Here is a 24,202-nt window from a genome sequence, read left to right on the forward strand (position 1 = left end):
GGGAATACAAGTTCATTCAAAAGCTCAACTTTGATCTTCAATAAATCTTCAAAAACAATCCATCCAACCACGACCCCAACTTATTACCTGTATCTGATATAAAAATACAACGAAAGGAAAACCCTTTATGCATTAACACTTCTTATCAAACTGAAAATCACAACAAACTTGTAAAGGATATAAGAGGTTTCTTCTTCTTCTGCATCAGCAACTATCCAACCAGCAACACCATCACCACAATTCTCCAAAATATAGCTCGCATGAAAGCCAATCAAATAGGCGGCCACCACGATCTTATTACATAAAGTAACCCACAACACAAATACTACACACAACACAACCATTTGAATGACTCCTCCAAAAAGAGAGATTTTATCATTAAAAATCATCCACCATACATGGCAAAGGTATCAATGAAGATGATCCCTCTTGAAAGATTGGTGGTTTCGGAAACGATCCACAGATAAAGATTTATCTACAAATGTCTTGGAAGGATTCTGAAAAAACTGAAGGCAGCACATCCTTTCCAACAAGACAAGGTATCTGCTAGGCAGGGCATGAAAATATAGGACATCCAACTAGTGGGAGTCAATATTCACATTGACATTCATGCACAACTTTGGAATAGGCTTTAAATCATTATGAGAATGCCTATGCATATACGCCAGGTACCAAGCAAAATGAGCTGTCAATCTCACCGAAGGATCCAGAGACTGTGAATATTGGTGAGCAAAATGAATATAGTTCTGGTATGCTTCACTGGCAGTTGTCCAATCTCCTGGAATTATTGGCCAGTTTATCTGAGGTCCTGTAAGAGAATCATTCGAGCTCCATCCCCTTCTTCTGGAAATCTGATGATTAAACTCGTCATAGTCACTAACCAACTGAGGTGGTTGAGATATAGAAGTGGCAGGAGATGGAAGTGGAATAAGGAAAAGTGGATGAAGAGATGGGTAGGAAAAATCATAAAATGAGGAATAGTTTAAAGAAGGAGTGGCTGAAAATTTTAGGGAATCACTTAGAAAGGGTGTTAACTGATAAATAGGAAAGGTAGAAGGTACATGAATGGATGGAGAAGGACATGGTGGAGAAGGGAAAAATACTCTATCCTCGATAAAAGAGCAGTATGTAAATATGGGAATTTGAGGAAAAGATTGAGGTTGAAAATAAGGGGTAAGATGGTTGTGGAATTGGTTTGATAGAGGGAAAGATATATATCATAATGGTGAGCCCTTTGTTGGTAATACAGTAGGGTAGGAACAGAAGGACCTAAGATAGATCTTCTCTGATAGGCATAAAAAAAGGTAGAATAAAATGGATTATGTTTGGAAAGATAAGCTAAGAGATCCATCCTCAGTTGATTAGTGCTCTGGACATAGGTAGGGGCTGTGTTCTGTCTTTGATTCAAGACCACAGAATCAATCATGGTATGCCAGGAATTATCAGGGCAAGTAGCCACTTTGGAGGAGTAACTCTGAAACATGTCATCTATTCGCAACTCCAAATGATTGACATACAAAACATCTTGTAAAACCATGTCTCCCACATACCAAGCCATATCCACTTCATCTGGAATCAACAAGTCTCCTCGTAGATACATATATGACATCAACATGGTATCGATCGTGACAGAATCTTCAAACCCCATACGGACCACCTCTGTCAGCAACTCAGGAGACCAAGCCCCACTCCAACCATCCTCTGGAATAGGAAGATCCATCGTGGAAAGCTTTATGTAGAATGCCAACTTTTGTAATTGATAGTGGACAAAGAAAGAATGGTCCGGAGGAACATATTCTTGATACTGCTCAAAAGAAGACCATAGGAAATCCATACGAGATTGCAATCTTTCCACCTTGGCCTGAAATAAGGGACATAAGGTAGCCTGTCTCTGAAGAGCTGCCAAGTCCTACTGTGAGAGAGAAGGGATCAAGGGAACATGAGGGCTTGGAGGAACAGACCGTGACTTTGCCAGTTGATCTTGCAACTGCTTGATTTGGGAAGCTTGTGATTCCACTGTGTCATTAGCAATCTGTAAAGCTGAAAGTTTGACATCTAAAAGAGTTTGGAACTCTTGCACTTCTGTGGACATCCTCTCCTCCTCTGAGAGGCTAGTAACCTCTGATTGAGCTTCTATTAACTGAATCTTCAAAGAAGATATCTCATCTCTTTGGGTTTGAATCAGTTGGGTTTGTTGCTCCATCTGCTTAAACAAATCTGCTAGGGTATCCTTAGCAGAGGCTAACTTGGATGTTGCCTTATGCAACTGGTCCTTACACTGCATCAGTTCTTCATAAAAGGAAGCGTACAGCTGTTGAACACAGGCTGTCACTGACAGTTCAATGGAACTCTGAATGTCTTTACATAGGAAAGGAATGGCATCTCCTCAGACGAGACTGTTCAGTGAGGGGACTGATATGTCCAACGAACCTTCTCGATGTGCTCTGAACAGGTTATTACATGTGAGTTAACCAGGGAGATCACTGCCAGAGGTAGCAGGAATGGGCACTGAAGGAAGAACTGAAGGAGCTTTATCTGCTACCTGCTTCAAACGTTTGCGCTATATGACCAGGAGAGGCGGAGAATCCAAATCCTCTATATCAATTGGTTCTGACTCATTTGAAGGTGGAGAAGGAGGTACTGGATCAGACGAAGGAGGTGGAGGCACACTCTTCTGTAAACCTGAGTAGGTCAAGAAGGTAGACAAGTACGATCCATAGGTGACATTGGTAACATTGCCCCTAGTGACTTTTACGAAATGTTGATCCATCTTAGTGAGTAGGTAAGTGCTCCAATCAATAGCTACTCCTTTTAACACCATCCTTGAAGCTGCAAAGAGCTCTTTGGACAAGTAATGGGATGGTGTTTTTGCAGGCATAAACCTGTCTTGGAGAAACTGGCAGACCAACTTCCACACAGGATTAGTGATCATGGAAAAGGAAACTCCTGAAGAGTTGATCACCTTCTTAACATCTAGAATTTCCCTGGTCTGCTTTTGTAACAGCTTCAAAATCTCTTCGTTAGAGAAAAGCTGGCGAGTTGTAACAAAGGGTTCACCTTTGGAAGAAAGAGACAGAGCCTTCCCGAGGCCTCGAGGTGTCAAAGTCATGGAAGTACCCTGGACCAGTCCCGACTTCTTGCTATAGGAGGCCAGAAACTCGTCACACATCGATGGATCCTCTGGAAGCAATGGAAAGGAGGCAGCCACGAAAGTGGCGAGTCCCGCCTTCGTGAGAGGCTCAAAAGTGAGTAGGGAAGAGTAATCCCTACTGACTAGTGGAACATAGTAGATAGGGGGAGGAGCGTGAGGCGCCATTCAGATGGTTACACACACACCACAAACACAGACAAACCAAAAGAATGCCTGCAAAGCAACAGAAAAAAAAAACCAAAGATAAGATAGCAACCAAGGCGGTAAAATGTGACTCGACCAACTATCCCCAAGCAAACCACAGCCTAGAAAAAATTCGACATGACCTCTAGACATATGCGACCAAAAGCTTCATGCTATGCAACATGCAAACACCCAAATCCCCGTATCAGGCAATAAAGAAAAAAACTACACACCGTACCCTTAACCGTAACAAAGAAACTGAACCAAAACATAACAACAACCCACACATATCAAGACCACAACTTTGATAATCAGGTTTGACCATGGAGGCAACTCCGAAGACTTCACGTACCCATCCCACGAAATGAGTTCATTAAAAAGGAAAAATAAGTGTAGTGAGGGAGAATTAATTTAAATGAAAGGTTCATTTAAATAAATTATTAAAAAATGGGTGAATTTTTATTAAGTGATAAACCTTAACAAGAAAACGACGGTTTCTTCTTAAAATTTTAATTACCAATTATTAGTTTAAAGCGGTGCTTTCATCCGAATCTCGGACTTCGATACCCAGACTGGGTCTCTAAATGCAAATTCATTTATTAAAAATTAAGGTGATATGGAGCGCTTTTTTGCCAGCGCGTGCTCTTGTGACGACTCGTTCATTTTAATTAAAAATATTAAAGTGCCTCTTAAGTGCACTTAGCGTGTGCTAAGTGAACGGTTGGTTAATTTTTATTATAAAATGGTGTGTTTAGCGCGAGCGCTCATGCCAGGGTGGTGTTTAGGGTTCATTTTAAAAATTAAACGTGGATTTTGGGATAGCGGAAAAAAAAGAAAAAAATAAAAGAAAAAAATACCTGGTAGTGGGTGTATGTGAATGCAATGAATGCGCTCTTCTCAATCCAAAAAGGTATCTGGATTTTTTTAGAGATTTTTCAGTGTGTGTTTTGAATGAAAGAGGTGTTTTAAAAAAATGAATTTAGGATTTAATGAAGTATTTTTACAGCTTAGAAAATATGCAAAAAATAAGTAAAAATGTTAATGGAATTTTTAGGAATTTTTCGGCAATTAAATTGGAATTCTTTTACCATTTATAATGAAATTTTCTCATTTTTTGGGTATTTTTAAAAGAATTTTTAATTTAAAAATGGTCAATTTTTTTTTCTTTTGAAATTTTCAGGTCATAAAAATATGGCAATTTACTGCAAAAAGATTGGGAATTTTTCAAGATTTTTCTGTAATTTTTTGTGAATTTTAAGTGTTTTTAAATGATTTTGTTTAAAATTTTTAAATGTATTTTGAAGGTTTTCGGGTATTGGAATTAAAAATCGGGGAAAATACCCAGAAATAGACTGCATGTCAGCTGCGTGTGAACAGCCGGCTGCACACCACCTCACGGACCAGCTAACGCGCGTCCCCGCGCGTGAATATTTGCGAACAGTCTCCCGCACATGCACACGAACAATCACGAACAACCACACGCGCGTGTGTCAAAGGCTGAGAAAAGGTATCTGTGGGTTTCCACGTGGTTCTTGAATGTCTGCGGGTGTGGCTGGTTGTCGGCGGGTAAAAGGGGGGCTGATGGGGATTAAGTGGTTGGCTGCGGGTGTGAACAGTGCTTGGGAAGGGGTGGTTGTCTGCTGTTCTGCGGGTGTGCGGGTGTCTGCAGTTCTACGGGTCTGCTGGGGGTGTGAACAATACTTATGGAGGGGGTGAGGTTCTGCTGGCGTACCTGTGGGGGGGAAGGGGGGCCTGTGTGGGGGTAGGGGGTTTGATGGTGGGACTGGGGGCTTGGGTGGGGGTGGTGGGTTTGATGGTGGGACTGGGGGCTTGGGTGGGGGTGTGTGACTGTGGGGGCACGTGGAGGAGGCCACGACAGGCACCAGAGGTGGCGGAGAGGACTGGCGGTCGGCGGCTGGCATGACCACGTCGAACAGGGCGGCAACGCGGCATGAGGCGGTGTCAGCAGCGGGCAAGCGGGGCCACAGGGAGCAGGACAGTCGGCGGGGAGGACTTCACGGCGGCCAGGGCGCCGGCGGCTGCAGAGGGCGACGGGGCGGCGTCCGGCGGCGGGGAGGAGGCCACAGTGGCGGCGTCGGCAGCGTGGGGCAGGGCGCCGTCAGACAAGGAGAAGAGGGAGGGGAAGGAGGGGAAGGAGAGGAGGAGGAGGGGAGGGAGAGAAGGAGGAGAGGAGGATGAAGATGGAGGGGGGCGTCAGAAGCGTGGAGGAGGGAGGGGAGGAGAGGAGCAGAGGAGGAGGAGGGGAGGAAGAGGAGGGAGAAGGAAGGGTGAAGAAGATGGAGGGGGGGAGAAGCACACATGGAGAAGGGATGGAGAGAGGGAGGGAGGTAGTTGGGGGGGGAAGGGGTCGGGGAGAGAGAAGGCTGGGAGTGGGGGGATAGGGAAGGGTGTGGGAGGGGAATGGGCGGGAGGGCCCATGGGATGGGGGTGGGCAGAGGGGAATGGGCATGGGGGGTGGGTAGGATTGAAAGGGTGCCCGGGGAGGGTGGGGGAAAGGGTGCCCAGGGATGTGGGTGGGGGCCCATGGGAGGGAATGGGCATAGGGGAATAGACGGGGGCCATAAAAGAAAGGCGTACCCCCGTCCCGCGCGCGTGCGCGGGGCGGGGTAAAAAAAATTTACCATGATGGGATCGAAATAGCGCCGGAATGTCGGGACGGGGCACGCGGACGCGACCGGGGTGCGTGGAGACGCGTGAAATTGAAAACAGGCGCGTTCACGCGCGGGACGAGTCGCGCGAAAACACAGAAAAAGAAAGAAAAATTAATAACTCCCAATCCGGTCATCAAAACGAAATGTCGTAAAAACAAAAAGTGGGCAGGACGGTAGGGGGAAGACAGGGGAAACATGCAACGGGAGTTCCGGGGGAAAGACATGGCATTCACATGCAAAAAACACAAAAATGGGTCAAAAAATGCAATTAAAAATTAATATCGGAAGATCCGGGTATTGGAATGAGGTGCAAGAAAAAGGAAAAATGTGCAGAAAGATGTGACCAACAATCCTATCACATCAAAACATAGTTCCGACTGAGATAAGACGTGTTCACGTGGAAAAAGCCCAAAAAACAGACCCGAAAATGGGATCAGAAATTAATATTGGACGAACCGCTCGTTGGAATGACATGCAATAAAAAGGAAAAATGTCCACAAGAAAGGGCGGCACAAGGTTGTCATGTCAACACGCAGTTCCGATGGAAGTAGGAGGGGGTCACATGCAAAAAACCCCAAAAATACACCCGAAAACACATTTAAAAATTAATAATAAAAAATACAGAAGGCAAAAGAGGGTGGAGGAAAAAGGAAAAAGGTGGGGGAAGGCGCGATGGACACGGCTGTTAAATCAAACTGGAATTCCGATGCAAACAGGGCAGGTTCACATGGAAAAATGTCAAAAAGACGCATGAAAAAGTCTTAAAAAACCGCAAAAATTAATATTGAAAAAACCATGCTTCGGAAGGACACGGAGTAAAAAGGAAAAATGTCAGGGAGAAATTTGTTGTCAGGGCTATAACGTCAGAACACGGTTCCGAAGCAACCAAAGCGCGTTCACATGGAAAACCGACTAATGGATACAAAAGGCTTCAAAAATTAATAACTCGAAAGCCGTGCACCGGAACAGGGGTAGGTAAAAAGGAAAAATGGTCAGTTCAAAGGGAGGAACAAGGCTATAAAGTTGGATGTGGACTTCGGTGAACGGAGGGTACGTGCACTTAGCAAGACAACAAAATCAGGGAATGAAGGAAAACTGCAAGGGAACAGCCCCAAGGGTGGGTGAAAAATGGACGAGTGGGTGGGAAGGGACCCCATTAGGGTAAAAGAAAGGCATGGCATAGAGGCATGAGCAGGTTGAGGCATATGCAGAGGGGTATGCAATGTATACGCACAGGGACGCGTCCCCACACTTAAAACCTTAACGGGTAGGGTGAACCGAGCAACAGGGACCTAGGACCACATAACAAACCATCCACTAACATCCCCACACTTAAAACATGAACATCATGGAGAAACAGAAGGTGTAGGGTTAGAAAAACTTGGCCCATATCGTTGAGGATCAAGGTTGATTGTCGATGGCACGTCCACTGTCGTGGTCGGCTGCAGGAGGTACCAAGGCATCTTCACAGCACACATCCTTCATGGCAGGGACCCCGCAGCAACACCCAGGGAGGTAGCTGGTTGAAGGAATCGCAGGAAATTCGTCAATGATGAGGAATGTTGCACTCAACTCACAGTCACTCAAATGGAATGAAAGAACAGTCACTCGCCCCATGACTAATATCACTCGAGGAATAATGATTGAAACCCATATCTCGTACCCGGTTTAGAAAGCGACAGGGGAATGGTGCAGAGGGAGTATGCAAGGGTGCACAGTTGATGGTGCATCAGTGCGTCCAACCCATCTGGCATAAGTGCAAGGAGGAAGGCAAGGGAGCCTTACAGTGCAGTGTACAGAACAGGTTGACGTGCCCTGTGATGACGGTAGAGACCTATCCCGTGGGTGCATAGGAAAATGGAAACATACCTGACTCTAAGTGTCGTAACGTCCCTCAATCTCACCTCTTGGTAATTGATTGAGGAAACACCAGTCACACTCAGCCCACCCTCTGTCTCACGCTCTGTTGATAGATACAGGAGGGCAGCCCTTTCCTGAAACCCATTGATGTAATCCTCACGGTCATTGGTGCAAAGGTTGTATGCCTTGTGCGCATTTGATGGTGCAACTGTGCATCCCGCCCTGTGCCGGCATACGGTGCGAGAAGAAAGGCCATGGAGCCTTATGGTGCAGTGCATAGAAATAGATCCTGCTTTGTGCATTGAGAGGCCCATCCCGTGCGTGCAACACTTCATTCATACTTCTCACCTCTCATTTGATTTGAAGGGAAAAGATTGGTCACTCATCCCACCCTCTGTCTCACACTCTGTGGATAGATACAGAGGGCAACCCATACTCACTTCCCCATCCGGTTAGGATGAAAGCTCGCGTCACTCAATTTTTTGCCAATGAAGATCACGTCGTCAGTTGTTGAAGAGGCGTACCCAGGGAGGTAGCCATCAAATCGAACGTTGTGTTGGATAGGAACATAGCGTCTGCTAGAGGACAGTTAGACACTCTGCAGAGAGACCCAGGACACAACGTACCAAGGGAGGCAGCTTCGGAATTGGATCCTGGTGATATCAATTGATAAATCCACTTTCTGGACTGCTGGGTGTTGCCACCTTTTCCACAGCGAGCTTCCCGCCCAAGGGTGTTTACCACCTTTTCTTGGAACGATGCTTGCTATGACAGGAATTTCTTCCTTTTCTCCCATAACAGTTTTTTTTCATGTTTTCTTTTTTTCATGTTTTTTTTTCTCTTTTTTTTTTCTTTTTTTCCCCTACTCCCGAGGGTGTTTCCACCTTTTCTCGAAGAATAAGTCGGCATGACAGGGACCGAAGTCCTTTTCTCCCATGACCGATATGTATATTTTTTTCTTTTTTTTCTTTTTTTTCTCTTCAAATTAAGCAAGGGAATGGTAGAAATACCACTTGTCAAAACCCACCTCGCCACTGTCGCTGGTGGAAAATAGAGGATAAGAGATTAGGGCTGGAAGATGGGGTTGAGGGGACAGAAGGTTGCGTCCACCTCATCAGGAGTGGCTGGAGAACGGCTATCAGAAGTAGCATTAGAAGAGTAATAGTGCCACGCCAATAGGGGAAAGGATCAGGTGACCGTGATTGTCAAGATCCCCAAGGAGGGAAGTACTTCTTCAGGCGATATCCATTGATCAGGAAGGGATCATCAGAGGCATCAACGGTCTGCACTTGGACAGAGCCATTAGGGTTGACAGCAAGTACCTTATATGGGCCCATCCACCGCTGTTGAAGCTTGCCAAGAAACTTGCCAAATCATGAATCATAGGCTAGGACCAAATCACCTTCTTTGAACTCCTTATGCTTGATGAAGCTGTCATGGTAAGCCTTGCGTCGAGCTTGCGTGGCTTCCATGCATTCTAGAGCCATCCTACGAGTTTCATCCAAACATTCCAGGTGCAGGAGACGGCGTTGCAGTGAATCATCGTCCCCCAAACGCTCTTTGATAGCCACTCTCAAAGAGGGAAATTCCAGTTCAACAGGGAAAACAACTTCTGTACCATACACCAGCTAGAAGGGTGTCTGTCCTGCTGCTGCTTTATGGAAGGTTTTGTACGCCCAGAGGGCCTTTGTAAGTCGATCATCCCAATCACGACGATGTGTGGCAATCGTTCTTGTCAAGATCGAGCAGAGGATGCGATTTGTGACTTCGACTTGGCCGTTGGCTCTGGGGCAGTAAGGAGGGGACTTGCGATGGCAGATCTTATACAGCTCTGTCAACTCTTCCATGACTTTATTAATGAAATGAGTGCCTCTGTCACTTACTAGCTCTAGGGGACTGCCAAAACGGGTGATGATATTTTCGTACATGAACAGGGCCACACTGTTACCATCGTCCCGCTTTAGGGCTTTAGCTTCACACCACTTTGTGACATAATCCGTACATACCAGGATGTATCTGTTCTGTTTCCTTCTAGTGGGAGGATCGATTGGGCCTACAAAGTTGATGCCCCACTTCTCAAATGGCTTTAAAGGAAGAATAGGTTGCAGTGGCATAGCACTTGTCTTCGTGGGTTTCCCCATTCTCTGATAAGCATCACATCTTTTACAGTAATCATACGCATCCTTGTGGAGGGTCAGCCACTAGTATCCTGCTAGCAGAGCCTTCCTGGCTGTGGCTTCTCCTGCAAAGTGGCCTCCACACGGCTCGTCATGGCAAGCCTTCAGAACAATCACAATCTCATCTCCTGCAACACATCTTCTGAGCACTTCATCTTTGCCTTTCTTGTATAGTGCATCGCCTAACAGGGTGTAGGGGGCTGATTCTAACATAAGCTTCTTCCTTTCCCGACTAGAAATGCCAGGAGGGTACTGTTGGGTTGCCAGCAGATTGGCAATGTCTGCATACCAGGGGGTTACAGTTTCTACCAGGAATAGGGAAGCATCAGGGAGGTCTGGATCATCCTGCTCCTTGTTTGCAGTTTGTGGGATACGCGACAGATGATCAGCCAGAACATGGAAACGACGAGGCTTAGTAATTACCTCAAAGTCAAACTCCTGGAATAGAAGGAGCCATCTCGTCATTCATCCTTTCACGTCTGCTTTGTTCATCAGGAAGGATAGGGCCTCATGATCCACATAAAATTTAAAGTGGGTAGATAGTAGGTAGTGGCAGAACTTCTCTAGGGAAAACACCATTGCCAAGCACTCCAGCTCTGTCACTGTATAGTTCCGTTCCCTATCAGTGACTTTTTGGCTTGCGTAATAGATGGGCTGATCTAGCTTCGAGGAGCCCTTCTAGCATAGAACTGCGCCTAAGGCTTCAATGGATGCATCAGTGTGTACATGAAACTCTTTTGTCTAATCAGGAGGTTGCAGAATGGGTGCCTCAATCAGACACTGCTTTAGAGTGGTGAAGGCTTTGTCACATTCTTCTATCCAAATAAACTCTGCATCTTTCCTCAGAAGCTTGTGCAAGGAGGTTGCCTTTGTTGCAAAATGGGCTATGAACCTTCTGTAGTAACCCACATGGCCTAGGAATCCCCTCAACTGTTTGAGGTTGGTGGGTGCTGTCAGAGCTACGATCTTTTCGATATTTGCAGGGTTTGTTGATATCCCTTGTGCAGAGACAATGTGGCCCAACAGAACTCCAGAAGAGACCCCAAATATGCATTTGTCGGGGTTGAGGGAAATCCCATACTCCCGACATTAGTCAAAGTATTGTTCCAAATGTCCCCAATGTTCACGGATCAAACTATAGACACAGAAGTCATCCAAATATACCTCAATAAAGTCGTGCAGATGATTTTGGAATGCGGCCATCATGACTCGCTGGAAAGTAGCAGGGGCATTGCAGAGCCCAAATGGCATCACTCGGTAAGCGTAGGTCCCCCATTCTGTGGTGAAGGTTATTTTGGATTGGTCTTCTTTTGCTATCTGCACTTGGTTATATCCGCTGAATCCATCCAGAAGGGAATAAAGCTCATGTCCTGCCACTGTGTCTAACAGCTGGTCTGTGAAAGGGATAGGAAAGTGATCCTTCTTTGTCTTGGAATTCAACTTGCGGAAATCCACACATATACGAAGCTTGCCATTCTTCTTGGGTACCACCACGATGGGTGAAACCCATTCACTATTTGCCACTGGATAGATGAACTCGGCTTCCAGAAGCTTCAGCAGCTCTGCTTTCACCAAGGTGGAATAATGCGGGTTCATTCGCCTTTGTCGTTGCCGTACTGGCTTGGCATCAAGCTCCAAGTCAATATGATGCTGACATATTGTGGGATCAATCCCCTTTAGGTCTTTGTAGGACCACACAAACACGTCCAAATTCTCTTTCAACAAGTTGTACAAAGTTGACGACTCCTCTTCTGGAAGGCTGCTACCCACCTTCAAATGGCGTTCAGTGCCATCTGCATCCACAAAAGTTAACTACCTTTCACCTTCTACTTCACGGATGAAGGGCCCGCGGACAGCTTCTGGATACAGATCCAACTCCTTCAAGGGAGTGGTGTCCTCATCTGATGTTCCACTAGAACCAACTTCTTCTTTTGGTGGAGACTTAGGTTGCTCCTTGAGATGTTGGAATGGGATTAGAGCCGTTTCGGGTTTGGTTTCACGATTAGTTACCTCTTGGTTTGAAGACTCATCTTCTGATGACACATCCAGGAACGTCACATAACATGAACCCTCTGATGCATGTTGGGTTTGTGGGACTGGTGCTTGTTGGCACGGTGCATCGTCATCATCCTTTCTTGGCAAGGATGGGTTAGGGCGGCATGAGCCATTGCTGAAAGACGGTTTGTTCTTCTTTAACCATTTCTTATACAGATTTTGCATATGAGAAGATCCATTTACCAGACCAAATGGTACCATTGGCATTCTGTCCCACAGCATGAGCTCGTCTGCTTCTGATGCTTTGGAAACTTCTTCTTCATATGTAACCTCTTCGGGTGGGATAGACTCTTCCATCTCGCTTTCATAACCTTCTTCTTTCATATCATCTCCTTCATCTTCTGTCTCTGTCTCTGTCTCTGTCTCTAGCTCTGGCTCTGTAAGAGAAGAACAAGTTCTCTGTTTCATCTTCTGCCTCTGTCTCTGGCTCTGCTATGGCCATGTAGCAGGGAGAGCAGTATATCCATGCTTCTATCTCACTGTCAGAAGTGATTTCGGAAATCGTTCCTCGTTCAGGTAGGAAGTATTCACCCATTGACAATGGCTTTGCATCTTTTGGGAGTCGGCTTACAATATCCACTGTTAAGGAACGTGCCACTGTTTTCTTGGGAAGGATCTGTTTGACAGCATCTTCGTCTGCTGATATTCCATCTGTAGCCTCATTAGGGGAGTCAAAAGATAATTCCAAGGAGGTGGATCCATGCCCTTTTTGAGCACCATATAGCTTCAGTACCACTTTATTAGGTCCTCTACCCAAGGACAAGGTTCCCTTGAACCAATCCGTCCTTGCTCTGGCTTCAAAAATCCATGGTCTACCCAGTAACAGAGGGTAGGATGTACCATAAGAGTTTGGCTTCACCACCAGATAGGTTAGCCAATAACCTTTTCCAGCCACTGTAGTCTTCACATATGGGAGAATTCCCAAAGGCTTGATTCTGCTCTGATCCGCCAGTCTGATGAGCCATTGGGTGGGTTGCATACCTTGTAGGCCTAGATCCTTCATTGTCACATCCGTCATAATGTTCACTGATGAACCACCATCAATCAGGGCATTTGCAATGAAGCAGCCTTCTATCCACACGCCAGTCTTTGGGGTAGCCGGATCTAGGAAGGCGTTAGCCACGTCCACTTCTTTTACAGGCTCTGAAGCTTTGTTGGACTTTGTTGTTGTTGAGGGAGCAATCCTTAAGCCACGTCTTCTTGTTAGTATACTTTTGAACCTTTTTCGGCAACTGGGAGACAACATCAATAATTGTCGGAATGTGAGGTTTGGTTTAAAGGTATCTATATCTCTGACCAGATCGTATTCCTTAATAGGATCCACTGGCTTCTCTAACCGGTTAGGGAATGGGGCAACACCCATTTTCATTTTCCTTGTTTCTTCCAACAGGGGCATCATGGGGACTTCTTCTGCCACTTGTGGCACTTCCTCCTCTTCTATTTCCTGGACCTCTGGTCCTGTCTCTGGAACTGTCTCTGTGACTCTCTGTGGCACTGTGGTGCTCTGTACGGCACTGTCAGGCTCTGTTCTGTTCTGTTCTTCTGGTGGAAGATTGAACTTCACTGTTCTGGCAGGAGGATTATTTTCTTTCTAGATAGGTGATTCCTTCTTCTTTGCACGTGTGATGGCAGCAACTTCCAATTCCACTAAATTGGAGGTAGGCACTTGGGCCTTGGCCGGACTATCAGTAGCACTGTTTTTCACTGGGGCTGGGCTTGGACAGTCTTTTGCAGTGTGGCCTTCTCCTTTGCATTGACTACATAAGGGCTTATAATCCACTGACCTTCTGGGATTTGGACAATTTGGTGAAATGTGTCCCTTTTCTCCGCATCTATAACACTTCACTTCTGATCTCTGACCACCGCCAGACTGTCTTCCTCTGTAACTTTGTGATGGAAATCTTCTGGGTCCGACATTAGGACCAAACTCCCTAGGCTTGGGTCCAATATCCTGTGTTGTCATTTTGGATTCTAGCAAGTTGAATCTTGCGTCTTCTTCCTTCCTTCGCCTATCATGCATCTCCTTCAGAGAGCAAATATCCTCTGTATGGTTCTTCCGCAAACAGTAGGAGCAGAAGGCTCTGGGAATGGTTGGTTTTCGTGTACATTCAGTGGCGAAATGGCCTGCTTGATGACACTTACCACACCAAGTATTTGACCGCATCACATCTCTTCCTGCTCCTGCAACGTTGGATATGCTGGCGGTATTCACTTTCAGCGTCTGTAGCTGCTCTGTAATCACATCCATCAACTCCTTTTTGATATTTGCAACTGAGTTGGATAAATAATCCTTCAAGCTTTCTCATCTTGAGGTACTGGCAGTAGGGTTTTGAGGAGTCTCTGTAATCACTGCATAAACAGGTCGGGCTGGCGTAGATGGGTCTCTGTTTTGATTCTGATTCAGAGCTCCTGTTTGAACTGTTGGCTGTTGGCTCCAGTTGGTAGGGTTCCACTGTTGCTGCTCATTTGGCATTGGGGAAATTGGTTGGGACCATTGTTGTTGTGGTTGAACCATCATTTGAGGCATTGATTGTGGCCATTGTGGATTTGGTGCACTGTACTGTGATACTGAGGGCATCTGTTGGTAGGGGTAGGGGACTGTCCCTGGGACTGCATTTGGTGGGTACAACATTCCTGGCATCAGAGGAGGTAGGACTCCTCTTCCTGGATTCATCGCCAATCTAGCTTCCACTTCATCGTACAATCTTGCACCTTCTGTTGCAGCTTGCAGTGTGGCTGGTCTTTGCAGCTCCACAAACTTACAGACTTTTGGTTGTAATCCTCTGAGAAACACCCCCTTCTAAATGCCATCATCTAGATTATGGTTAGTCCATCTCTTCAGGATGGATTCCATTCGTGAGACATAAGCTTCTACTCTTTCTCCAGAGGACTGACTTAGGTTCATAAATTCCTCTCGTATCCGCTCTTCAAAACCTTCACGCCTGAATTTAGTGAGGAAGGCCAACTTCAGGTCGTCCCATGTGCCAAAAGTTCTTGCTACTTGTCTCTCATACCACTGAAACGCCGCGCCCTTGAAAGTGGCGGGGAATATTGCTAACCAATGCTCAGGGGTTCTGGCATTGTTAGCCACACATGCTACCATAAACTCTACTACATGAAGATTTCCAGGACGGATCTGGCTTGGAAGTGGACCTCCTGCAGAGCAGGAGGAGGAAGGGCTTGATGTGCCATTGGGACTTCTGTAAAGAGTTCCGCAAGGGCGTCAAAGGTGGCTTCTACTGCGAGCTCATTCTCAGCTTTGATTTTTGCTTTCTCTCTTCTCACGTACTTCTGGACTCGTTCTAACGCTTGCCTCTTTATTGCGTCATTCATCAGGGGATTGGCTCCACTATGTTATTAGTGCTCCACAGAGGGATAACAAAAGGTTTTAGTCTCTGGAGGACTCTCTTTCCAACATTTCTTCTACTTCTTCCTTTTCAACGTCTTTGAATTCTGCTTTCATGCCACTGCACAGAGGAAGGTATTCGGTTCTGAAGGTGTCAAAATGCATACGTCTAAGCATTGTGGTGGTGCCATCATCATAGTAATGCCAGCTTCTGATGGTTTCAATAGTGTATGTTGTGAAAAACAGTCTGTCTACCAACTTTCAGTGGGTTGCCAATTGAACAAACAGAAGATTATCAGTGCACCAAGCATCCCATGTATCTTGCTGTTGAGCATCCACGAACAAATTCCAACTCTTTTCCTTCTTGTCTTTGTGAACCTCTACAGACCAAGACTCTTGAAGCTTCTTCACAATCTCCCATTTGATGATGTCTGGAAACTTCTCAATGAATGCCAAATCTTCCATGGATGGTCATTCTCTCTGTTTCTGCTCTTCAGTTTGTTCCCAAACAGTTTGCCACCAAGATGCAAGTTTCTGCTGCTTCAACAGGAAGAGGAAACTGTCCACTACATAGAGCATGCATCATAATGGTGATGTGTTTCCGCCATTGTGGGATGAACTTCTTGTGGAAAGTGGCTTTGATTATGAGAAATTCTAACTCTTCAGTGGAAGAAGGAACTTTACAAACATCCATTGAATTCTTCTCTTCTTGGCAATGCCATTTCCTTCATTTTCAGCCTCTTCTCGTGCTTGTTGATGGCAAGTTTCCCCGGCTGCGCACCAAAAACATGGAGCCCCAAGAGGAACACCAAGGAAAAGGAAATTCTATTGCAAGAAAATCTATCTTGTAACATCAACAAGATTTTTTATTAGGGTTTATATGATCACAATGAAGAAAAGAACACCAGGCACAACAAATCTTCATGCAGCATCATGTAGATCTCCCACGGATTTGATAAAATCAACCATATTCTTCAATATCTTCACAAAATCTATCAATAGAACAAAGAAAACAAAGGAATACACCATCTCTGAATGGAAATACATCACATAGTATTCATCTTCAATATCTTCATAGTCTTCTCTCTCAATCTCTCATATACAATCACTCTGTTTTAGTAGAATTGGTTATCTCTAACTCTCTCTCTCTCTCTCTCTCTCTCTCTCCATCAATAATACATCATATCCTCACTACAATATCTCATAATCACTCACAATAATCCTTCTTAGGCCGTGAATACCCCTCCCAAGAGGTATGTCTGATATGAAGAGGCACCAGAGCCACTACAGTGTCCTTTCATAGCTCACCACTGTCACTTCACTTCAGTCTTTACTTGAGTCTTCAGCAGCTACTTCTTTCACTTCTTTTAGCTCTTTTGCACTTGTATTCACCTCTTTCCAAGGCTAGAAAACTTTCCCAAGCTATACATACATTCTACAGAACACATACAGAAGCATACAGAAGGTCTACAGAACAGTCACAGTACAATACCAGAACAGAGACAGAACAGAGACAGAAGCTCTACAGAAGATCTACAGAAGGTCATCAAAACCTCATAACTCATACTCAAACCATTCCAAACTCTCAAAAACTATTCAATAAGCTTTCACAAGATCTGAATCTTCATCAATCATCAATTCATGCTTCATACAGAAGACAATCAGAACAAAACAAAAGCTATATAGAAGGTATACAGAACCAATCAGGACCTATTAGAACATCACAGAACCTCATATCTCCACTGAAAATCATCATGAACTTCCAAAACATAATCAATATAATCCAAAACACTCTCAAACCACTTCCAAACCAATCAATCATCTCATAAAATCAACCATTCAGCTCTCAAAAACAACAAAATCAGCCAAAAAATAGGTCATTTCAACACTCAACAGCCACTGACTCATTACTTATTATATTCAGGTTGTTACACCTATTTACAGCTGGCATAGTTATAGCACCAGCCGACTAGTGTAGTCGGCTATACATTGTTTGACTTAGTAGGCCACTTTCCTTTATGTTGTATCTTATCTATACTTTGTGTACATTATAAAGAGTGTGGAAGAAGAAGAAGAAACCAGCAAGAAAACGTTTTGGCCTCCATCTCTCTTCTTGTCTCTTGAGTGAGCTTCTCCTTGTGCATTCTGTGTGTGTTTGGCACAACATCTTGAGCAAGTTCCCCCACCATGCGATTCTTGACATGGTATCAGAGCCGCGCCACTGAGAGAGGATGATTTTGAAGGTTAAAGTGAAGGAGAAGAAGCAAGGTTCGAGCAAGCAAACCACGGGTAAGAAGCTCTCCCATCCTCCCACTCTTTCTCTTGGATAGTGCCTGTGGAGGCACCGAAAGCAGGGCAGAGAAAAAATCTCAGATTGCAGTGAAATTTGGTGTGCGTGAAGAGCGCTGTGTATTTTGCACAAAAGCCCTTCAGGGCTTATCCCGCAGTTATTTTGGGCATCTGAGGCTGTTTCAGGCCCCATTTTAGAGCCGCAAGGTTGCGAACAACAGTTTCAGGGTACACTGTGATTTCGGCTATTTTGACCAAAAGTGGGCGCGCAGGTTACAGATTGCAAATTTGTAATTCTTGAGGTGTTTGCAGGAAGCAAACATAAGGTTTATCTGCAAATAGGTTGCAGATTACATGTATTGTTGAGCAGACAGTGAAAAAGGCTGTCTGGTGTATTGCTGTGCACTACAGGTCGAGGGTTGCAGAAGATTTGCTTGCTATTTGGTGTTAGTTTTGTGATAATGGCAAAGAACAGTGGAAGCCCCATCATTGAGAAGCTTGACAAGAACAACTACCCTTCATGGAAGTTTCGTGTCATGAACTTCCTTATTGGAAAAGGCCTCTACGAGTTTGTTTCACGTGAAGAAAAGGAGCCAGAGGTGAGTGATCCTCCAACTGCAGAAGAGAAAAAGGCACGGAAGGAATGGAATGCAAAAGACAAGAAGGTAATGTATTGGCTGTCTGTAGTAATTGACAATAATATGCTGGGACATATTAGAAATGCAGAGAATTCATATGCAGCTTGGACCACACTTGAAAGTATGTTTTCCGTAAATACAAAGGCACGAAAGATTCAACTCAAGCAAGAGTTGAATACATTGAAGAAAGGGAAGATATCTATCAATGAGTATGCACTGAAGGTAAGGAGCATTGCAGATGCATTGGCAGCGATTGATGCAATGCCCGATGATGATGATTTGGTGACGTCTACCCTAGGTGGACTTAACAATGAAAATGCTTGGAAGTCTTTTGTAACTTCCATATATGTCAGAAAGCCATTTCCAGATTTCGATGAGTCGGTCTCCCTTATGATCACACTGAAGAGATCAACATGCAGAGTGAGACATCTGAAAGAAGTGGTGAACAGGTCCAAGCTTTCTACTCAGTATAGGAAGGGGACATGGCAGGTTCTCATCAAGAGGCCGTAGTATAGGACGTGGTAGTGACAACCAGCAAAATAGACGGAATCAGCAATTTGACGATATGCAGGTTTCAGGAGGTCCTGGTAACTTTAGAGGCAAGGGGAGCTTTAGAGGAAGGGGTGGATGGCAAAATAGAGGTTCTAACAACTCTGGTATTGTGTGTCACTACTGTGGCAAAACAGGTCATATTGCAGCCCAATGTTATGCTAAGAAAGATGATATTCGAAGTGGTAAGTTGCAGCAAGGAAACTATGCATCGTCTTCACGACAGAATGAAGACAAAAATGAACGTCTGTTTGTTATGCAGCATATGCTGAATGCTGTTACAGGAAAGAGAACACATGATGATGTTTGGTATGTTGATTCAGGTGCATCCAATCATATGACCAGCCATGCAGAATGGTTTGGAGAGATGCAGGATTTGCAAAATGCAGGTTATGTGCAGACGGGTGATGATTCATGCCACCCAATTTTACACATTGGAAAAGTTCCCTTGTCCTTGCATGATGGTAAGACAAAGAGTCTTTCAGATGTATTACATGTGCCATCTATTAGAAAAAACTTGGTGTCAGTCGGTCAAATGGTAGTAGAGCAAAGGCTGCAAGTCAGATTTAATGCAAAGGGCTGCTTTGTAGAAGAATTCAATGACAAGTGCATGTTGCTTGCAAAGGGAAGTAGAGTTGGACGTATGTTTACTCTGGATGCTGGAATTTCTACTATGAATGCTGCTATGTATGCTAAAGGAAAAGGTGTTGTTGCAGATATTGAAATTTGGCACAAATGCATTGGACATGCAAATGTACAAAGGCTGAAATTAATGCAGTCCAAAGGGTTGGTTACAGGTTTGCCTACATTTAGAGATGCAGAATTTCATAAGGTATGTGAAGCATGTCAGTTTGGTAAGCATGCAAGACAACCCTTTTCACATGATAGAGATGTAAGCAGAAATATCCTTGATGTTGTGCATACAAATATTTGGGGGCCTATACAAAATGTGTCTCTTGGAGGCAGTTCATACTTTGTCACATTCATTGATGATTGTTCTAGAAAGCTGTGGGTATATTTTATGAAGGAAAAGAGTGAAGCGTTTGAGCACTTTAGAACTTTCAAGGCTACAGTTGAAAGAGAAACAGGCTTGAAAGTAAAGTGCTTGAGGTCAGATGGAGGGGGAGAGTACCTCTCGAATGAGTTTAGTGTTTTTCTGAGGTCTCATGGGATAAAGAGACAGTTCATATGCAGGTATACCCCACAGCAAAATGGGGTTGTAGAAAGGAAAAACATGCATATTGCAGAAGTTGCATGCGCCTTGATGGCTGAAAAGAATATGCCTAAGCATTTTTGGTCTGAGGCTGTTCATACTGCTGTTTATATTATGAACAGAACTCCCACAGCTCACCATTATGCTTATATGGTGAAACTATTTGAGGATGTTGAGGCCACTTGTTTTGAGGATGCTGTTGGTCATACTCATTGGGATGCAACAATGGATGAGGAGATGGATGCATTAGAGACCAATAAGACTTGGGATCTAGTATCATTGCCGAAGGGAAAGAAAGCTATTAGATGTAAGTGGGTTTATAAGATTAAGAACAATGCAGATAGTTCTATTAGTAGGTACAAAGCTAGGTTGGTTGCAAAAGGCTATGCCCAGACATAGGCATAGATTATGAAGAAACCTTCAGTCCACTTGCTAGGATGGCAACTGTCAGATGTGTGATTGCTTTGGCAATGGCCAAAGGTTAGAGGTTTCAGAAAATGGATGTGAAGAATGCCTTCTTGCATGGTAATTTGCAAGAAGAAGTGCATATGGATCAGCCAGTAGGTTATGAAGATTTAAAGCATCCCACGTATGTGTGCAGGTTGAAGAAGACGCTCTATGGCCTAAAGCAAGCACCTAGAGCATGGTTTGACAAGATCAGAGAGTATCTTGTCAATATTGGCTTTTATGTTTCTGATGCTGATCACTCACTTTATGTGAGAAAGGGAGATGCAGGTTTGGTCATCATAGTCATCTATGTGGATGACTTGATTATTACAGGTGATAGTGATAGTGGGATTGCTGAAGTCAAGGATTTTTTTTGAAGGAGTTTGAGATGAAGTATTTAGGTGAGCTAAGGTACTTCCTTGGCATTGAGGTGATCAGATGTGATGATGGTATATGGCTGTCCCAAAGACAGTATGGCTTGGATATATTGTCCAAGTATGGTATGACAACATGCAAACAACTTTCATTCCCGTTGGAGCGGAATGTAAAGTTGAGTGCTGATGTTGGGGATGAGATAGAAGACCCTACTATGTTCAGGAGGATAGTGGGGAGTTTGATCTACATGACCATTACAAGGCCAGACTTGAGCTACGCTATTGGTGTTGTGAGTCAGTTTATGCAAGTACCTAGAAAGCCACATTTGGATGCAGTCAGACGCATATTGAGATATGTGAAGTCCACATTACATTATGGAATTTTCTATGAGGCAGGTATAGATGTACAGGTGTTTGGATATACAGATGCAGATTGGGCTAGTAGTATGTCTGATAGAAGATCTACCAGTGGATACATGTTCTCTCTTGGTAGTGCAGCAGTTGCTTGGAGCAGCAAAAAGCAATCTACAGTTGCTTTGTCGAGTACAGAGGCTGAGTATAGAGGTGCTGTTGTTGCAGCATGTGAGGTAGTATGGATACAAAAGTTAATGGCTGATTTGGATGTGCGGGTGGAAGGTCCAGTTGTCATTTATTGTGACAACATGAGCAATATACAATTGGCTAGGAACCCTGTGTTCCATGGAAGGACAAAACATATTGAGGTACACTACCACTTTGTGAGAGAGAAGGTACTAGCAGGTGAGATTGACTTGGTGTATGTCAGCACACAGGATCAGATAGTTGACATCTTCACGAAGGCATTGGGTAGAGAGAAGCTTCAAAAGTTTCAAAGCTTACTTGGAGTTGCAGAGATGCAGTTGAGCTTGAGGGGGAGTGTTGAGATGACAAGCTCAACACATGCGGACATTGATGATGGACCGCCTGGTTAGATGGGTCCACACATCTACACTTAGCACGTCAGTGGTCATTATGACTCTCACATGGCCATTGACTCATTACTTATTATATTCAGGTTGTTACACCTATTTATAGCTGGCATAGTTATAGCGCCAGCCGACTAGTGTAGTCAGTTATGCATTGTTTGACTTAGTAGGCTACTTTCCTTTATGTTGTATCTTATCTATACTTTGTGTACATTGTAAAGAGTGTGGAAGAAGAAGAAGAAACCAGCAAGAAAACGTTTTGGCCTCCATCTCTCTTCTTGTCTCTTGAGTGAGCTTCTCCTTGTGTATTCTGTGTGTGTTTGGCGCAGCATCTTGAGCAAGTCCCCCCACCACGCGATTCTTGACAAAAACTAGACGTGTATTCCTAAAACCTAACACTCAAACGTCTGATTTTGGGGAATTGGATGCTTGGACTACCTTGGCCTATTTGATTGGATGCTATCCGTCCAATTTCAAAAATCAAACCAACTAGGATTGGACAATCAGACCACCTTTTGCATGTCTGATGAGACATTCACCTTGTCCGATTTGGACGATTGAATGGCCTACAATCGAACACTTCCAAAATCGGATTTTGATGCTTAGCCATTTGCCACTCGGACCGCTTACAATTGGACCACTCTTAGAATCACACACTCGGATCACTTACAATTGGACCACTCTTAGAATTGAACACTCAGATCACAAAAATCGGATGGATTGGAAATTGGACCATAAGAATCAAACTAGTCCAAATCAGACACATCGCAATCGGCGACACCAAAATCGAACAAGCCTGAATTAGACACATGAAAATCGAAAGGTTGAAAATAAGACGTTCGGTTTTGGGGATCGAACACATCAAAATTGGACACTGCAGAATCATATAAAAAATTTGACAAGAAAAACTTGACAAATTTAGTGCATCCTCGATGAAGCAGAATACCTCCTGCAATAGGGGAAGTCTTCGAAAGCCTTACAGGCACAATTGACCTTAGAAATTGTAGCCAGATGGCTAGATGCAACCACTGATAGTCACGTCAAATTTTAGCCCCTCTTAAAGCTATAAACTAACATGTAGGCTCCAATTGACCTTAATCGAGTTGAATAATATAGCACAGACCCTAGAGACCAGTGAGAGTGGCTAGTGACTGAGCCTAAAGCCCTATTCAACAAAGAAAATAGATCAGAGTGCAAAAGTTGCATTTATCATCCCTTGTTCACATTCACATTGTTTTCAACACTTGAAGTGCACTCGAGAAAATTGAAAGCCTGATTTTGCATAGTGCATGGAAAAGAGTACCACACACAAATTGAGTGAACGTAAATTGAGGATTGTCTGTAAATAAGAAGGAACACACTCAAACTTAACAAACAGAATGAACCCACCAATAGAAGATGATCCTCAAACCTAGATGGGTGATCAAGAACCCTAATTGGTAGGACCAAGAGAGAGATGCAACATGGAAAGATAGATACATAGAAGGATCAATAGCATTGGGAGTGCAACACTACCTGACTTGATCAACCTCATTGACAACTTGGTGGAGCAAGAGACCGCAGATATAGCAGAAACTAGTACAAACCATGAAAATGAAGAGCTCGACTTGGGGGATTTCCCAGTCAAAATCCAACAGATGGTGAATAAATATGATGCGCAAACCAGGCAGGACCACCATGGTAGACTATAAGAAAACATCATAGCAAACCTCGAGGAGGAAAGAAAGCTAGCCCAAAAAGCTTTGTAAAGGATTGTGGTATACAACCAAATATAGTAGACTAGGAGATTGTGGCATGGCACAAAAATGTGAGAAGTCTAGTGTGTGCTAGCCCTAACAAATAGAAATCAAACAGGACCAAACGTAGAGTGGAAAAGAGCTTAGAGGTAGATTGCGGCATGGCACAAAAATGTGAGAAATCCAGTGTGTGCTAGCCCTAACAAATAGAAATCAAACAGGACCAAATGTAGAGTGGAAAAAAGCAACTAATAGGCAACACATCGGTAGAACAATCACAATAGCAGTAGCAACATCATTGCTTGCAGGAGTAGGAGTTACCCGCGGCTCTAAGACGCAATAAAAAATCCCCACAGTTGCAAAATAGCTAGATAAATACTAGCCGAGCAAAAACCTGTATAGTTTCATAGAGTAGTTTGAGCAGGTTTTCAAGGCTAATGGCTCACTGATCACAGGCTTTTGGCCTATGCTTGGGCAATAAGGGTAGGACATGGTACACAAGCTTAGATGCTACAGAGCGCAACAATTTCAATAGCCTCAAGAGTCTCTTCATTAAGAGATTCTCAAA

The 24,202-nt window shown here is 44.2% G+C and overlaps 1 protein-coding gene across 1 annotated transcript in view; it reads left to right on the top strand.

Annotated features, from left to right (window-relative positions):
* Positions 1-5,285: 5,285 nt before the first annotated feature.
* LOC148034405 (uncharacterized) overlaps positions 5,286-24,202 on the top strand; it is a 54,301-nt gene continuing 35,384 nt past the window's right edge. The window contains exon 1 of the mRNA XM_087680662.1: positions 5,286-5,442. Coding sequence (XP_087536788.1) covers positions 5,286-5,442 — 157 coding nt within the window. The remainder of the gene's footprint in view (positions 5,443-24,202) is intronic.

This window comes from Lygodium microphyllum, chromosome 6 (assembly GCF_053477565.2).
Source record: "Lygodium microphyllum isolate KBCC chromosome 6, Lygodium_microphyllum_v1.1.10, whole genome shotgun sequence".
NCBI classification, from domain to species: domain Eukaryota; kingdom Viridiplantae; phylum Streptophyta; class Polypodiopsida; order Schizaeales; family Lygodiaceae; genus Lygodium; species Lygodium microphyllum.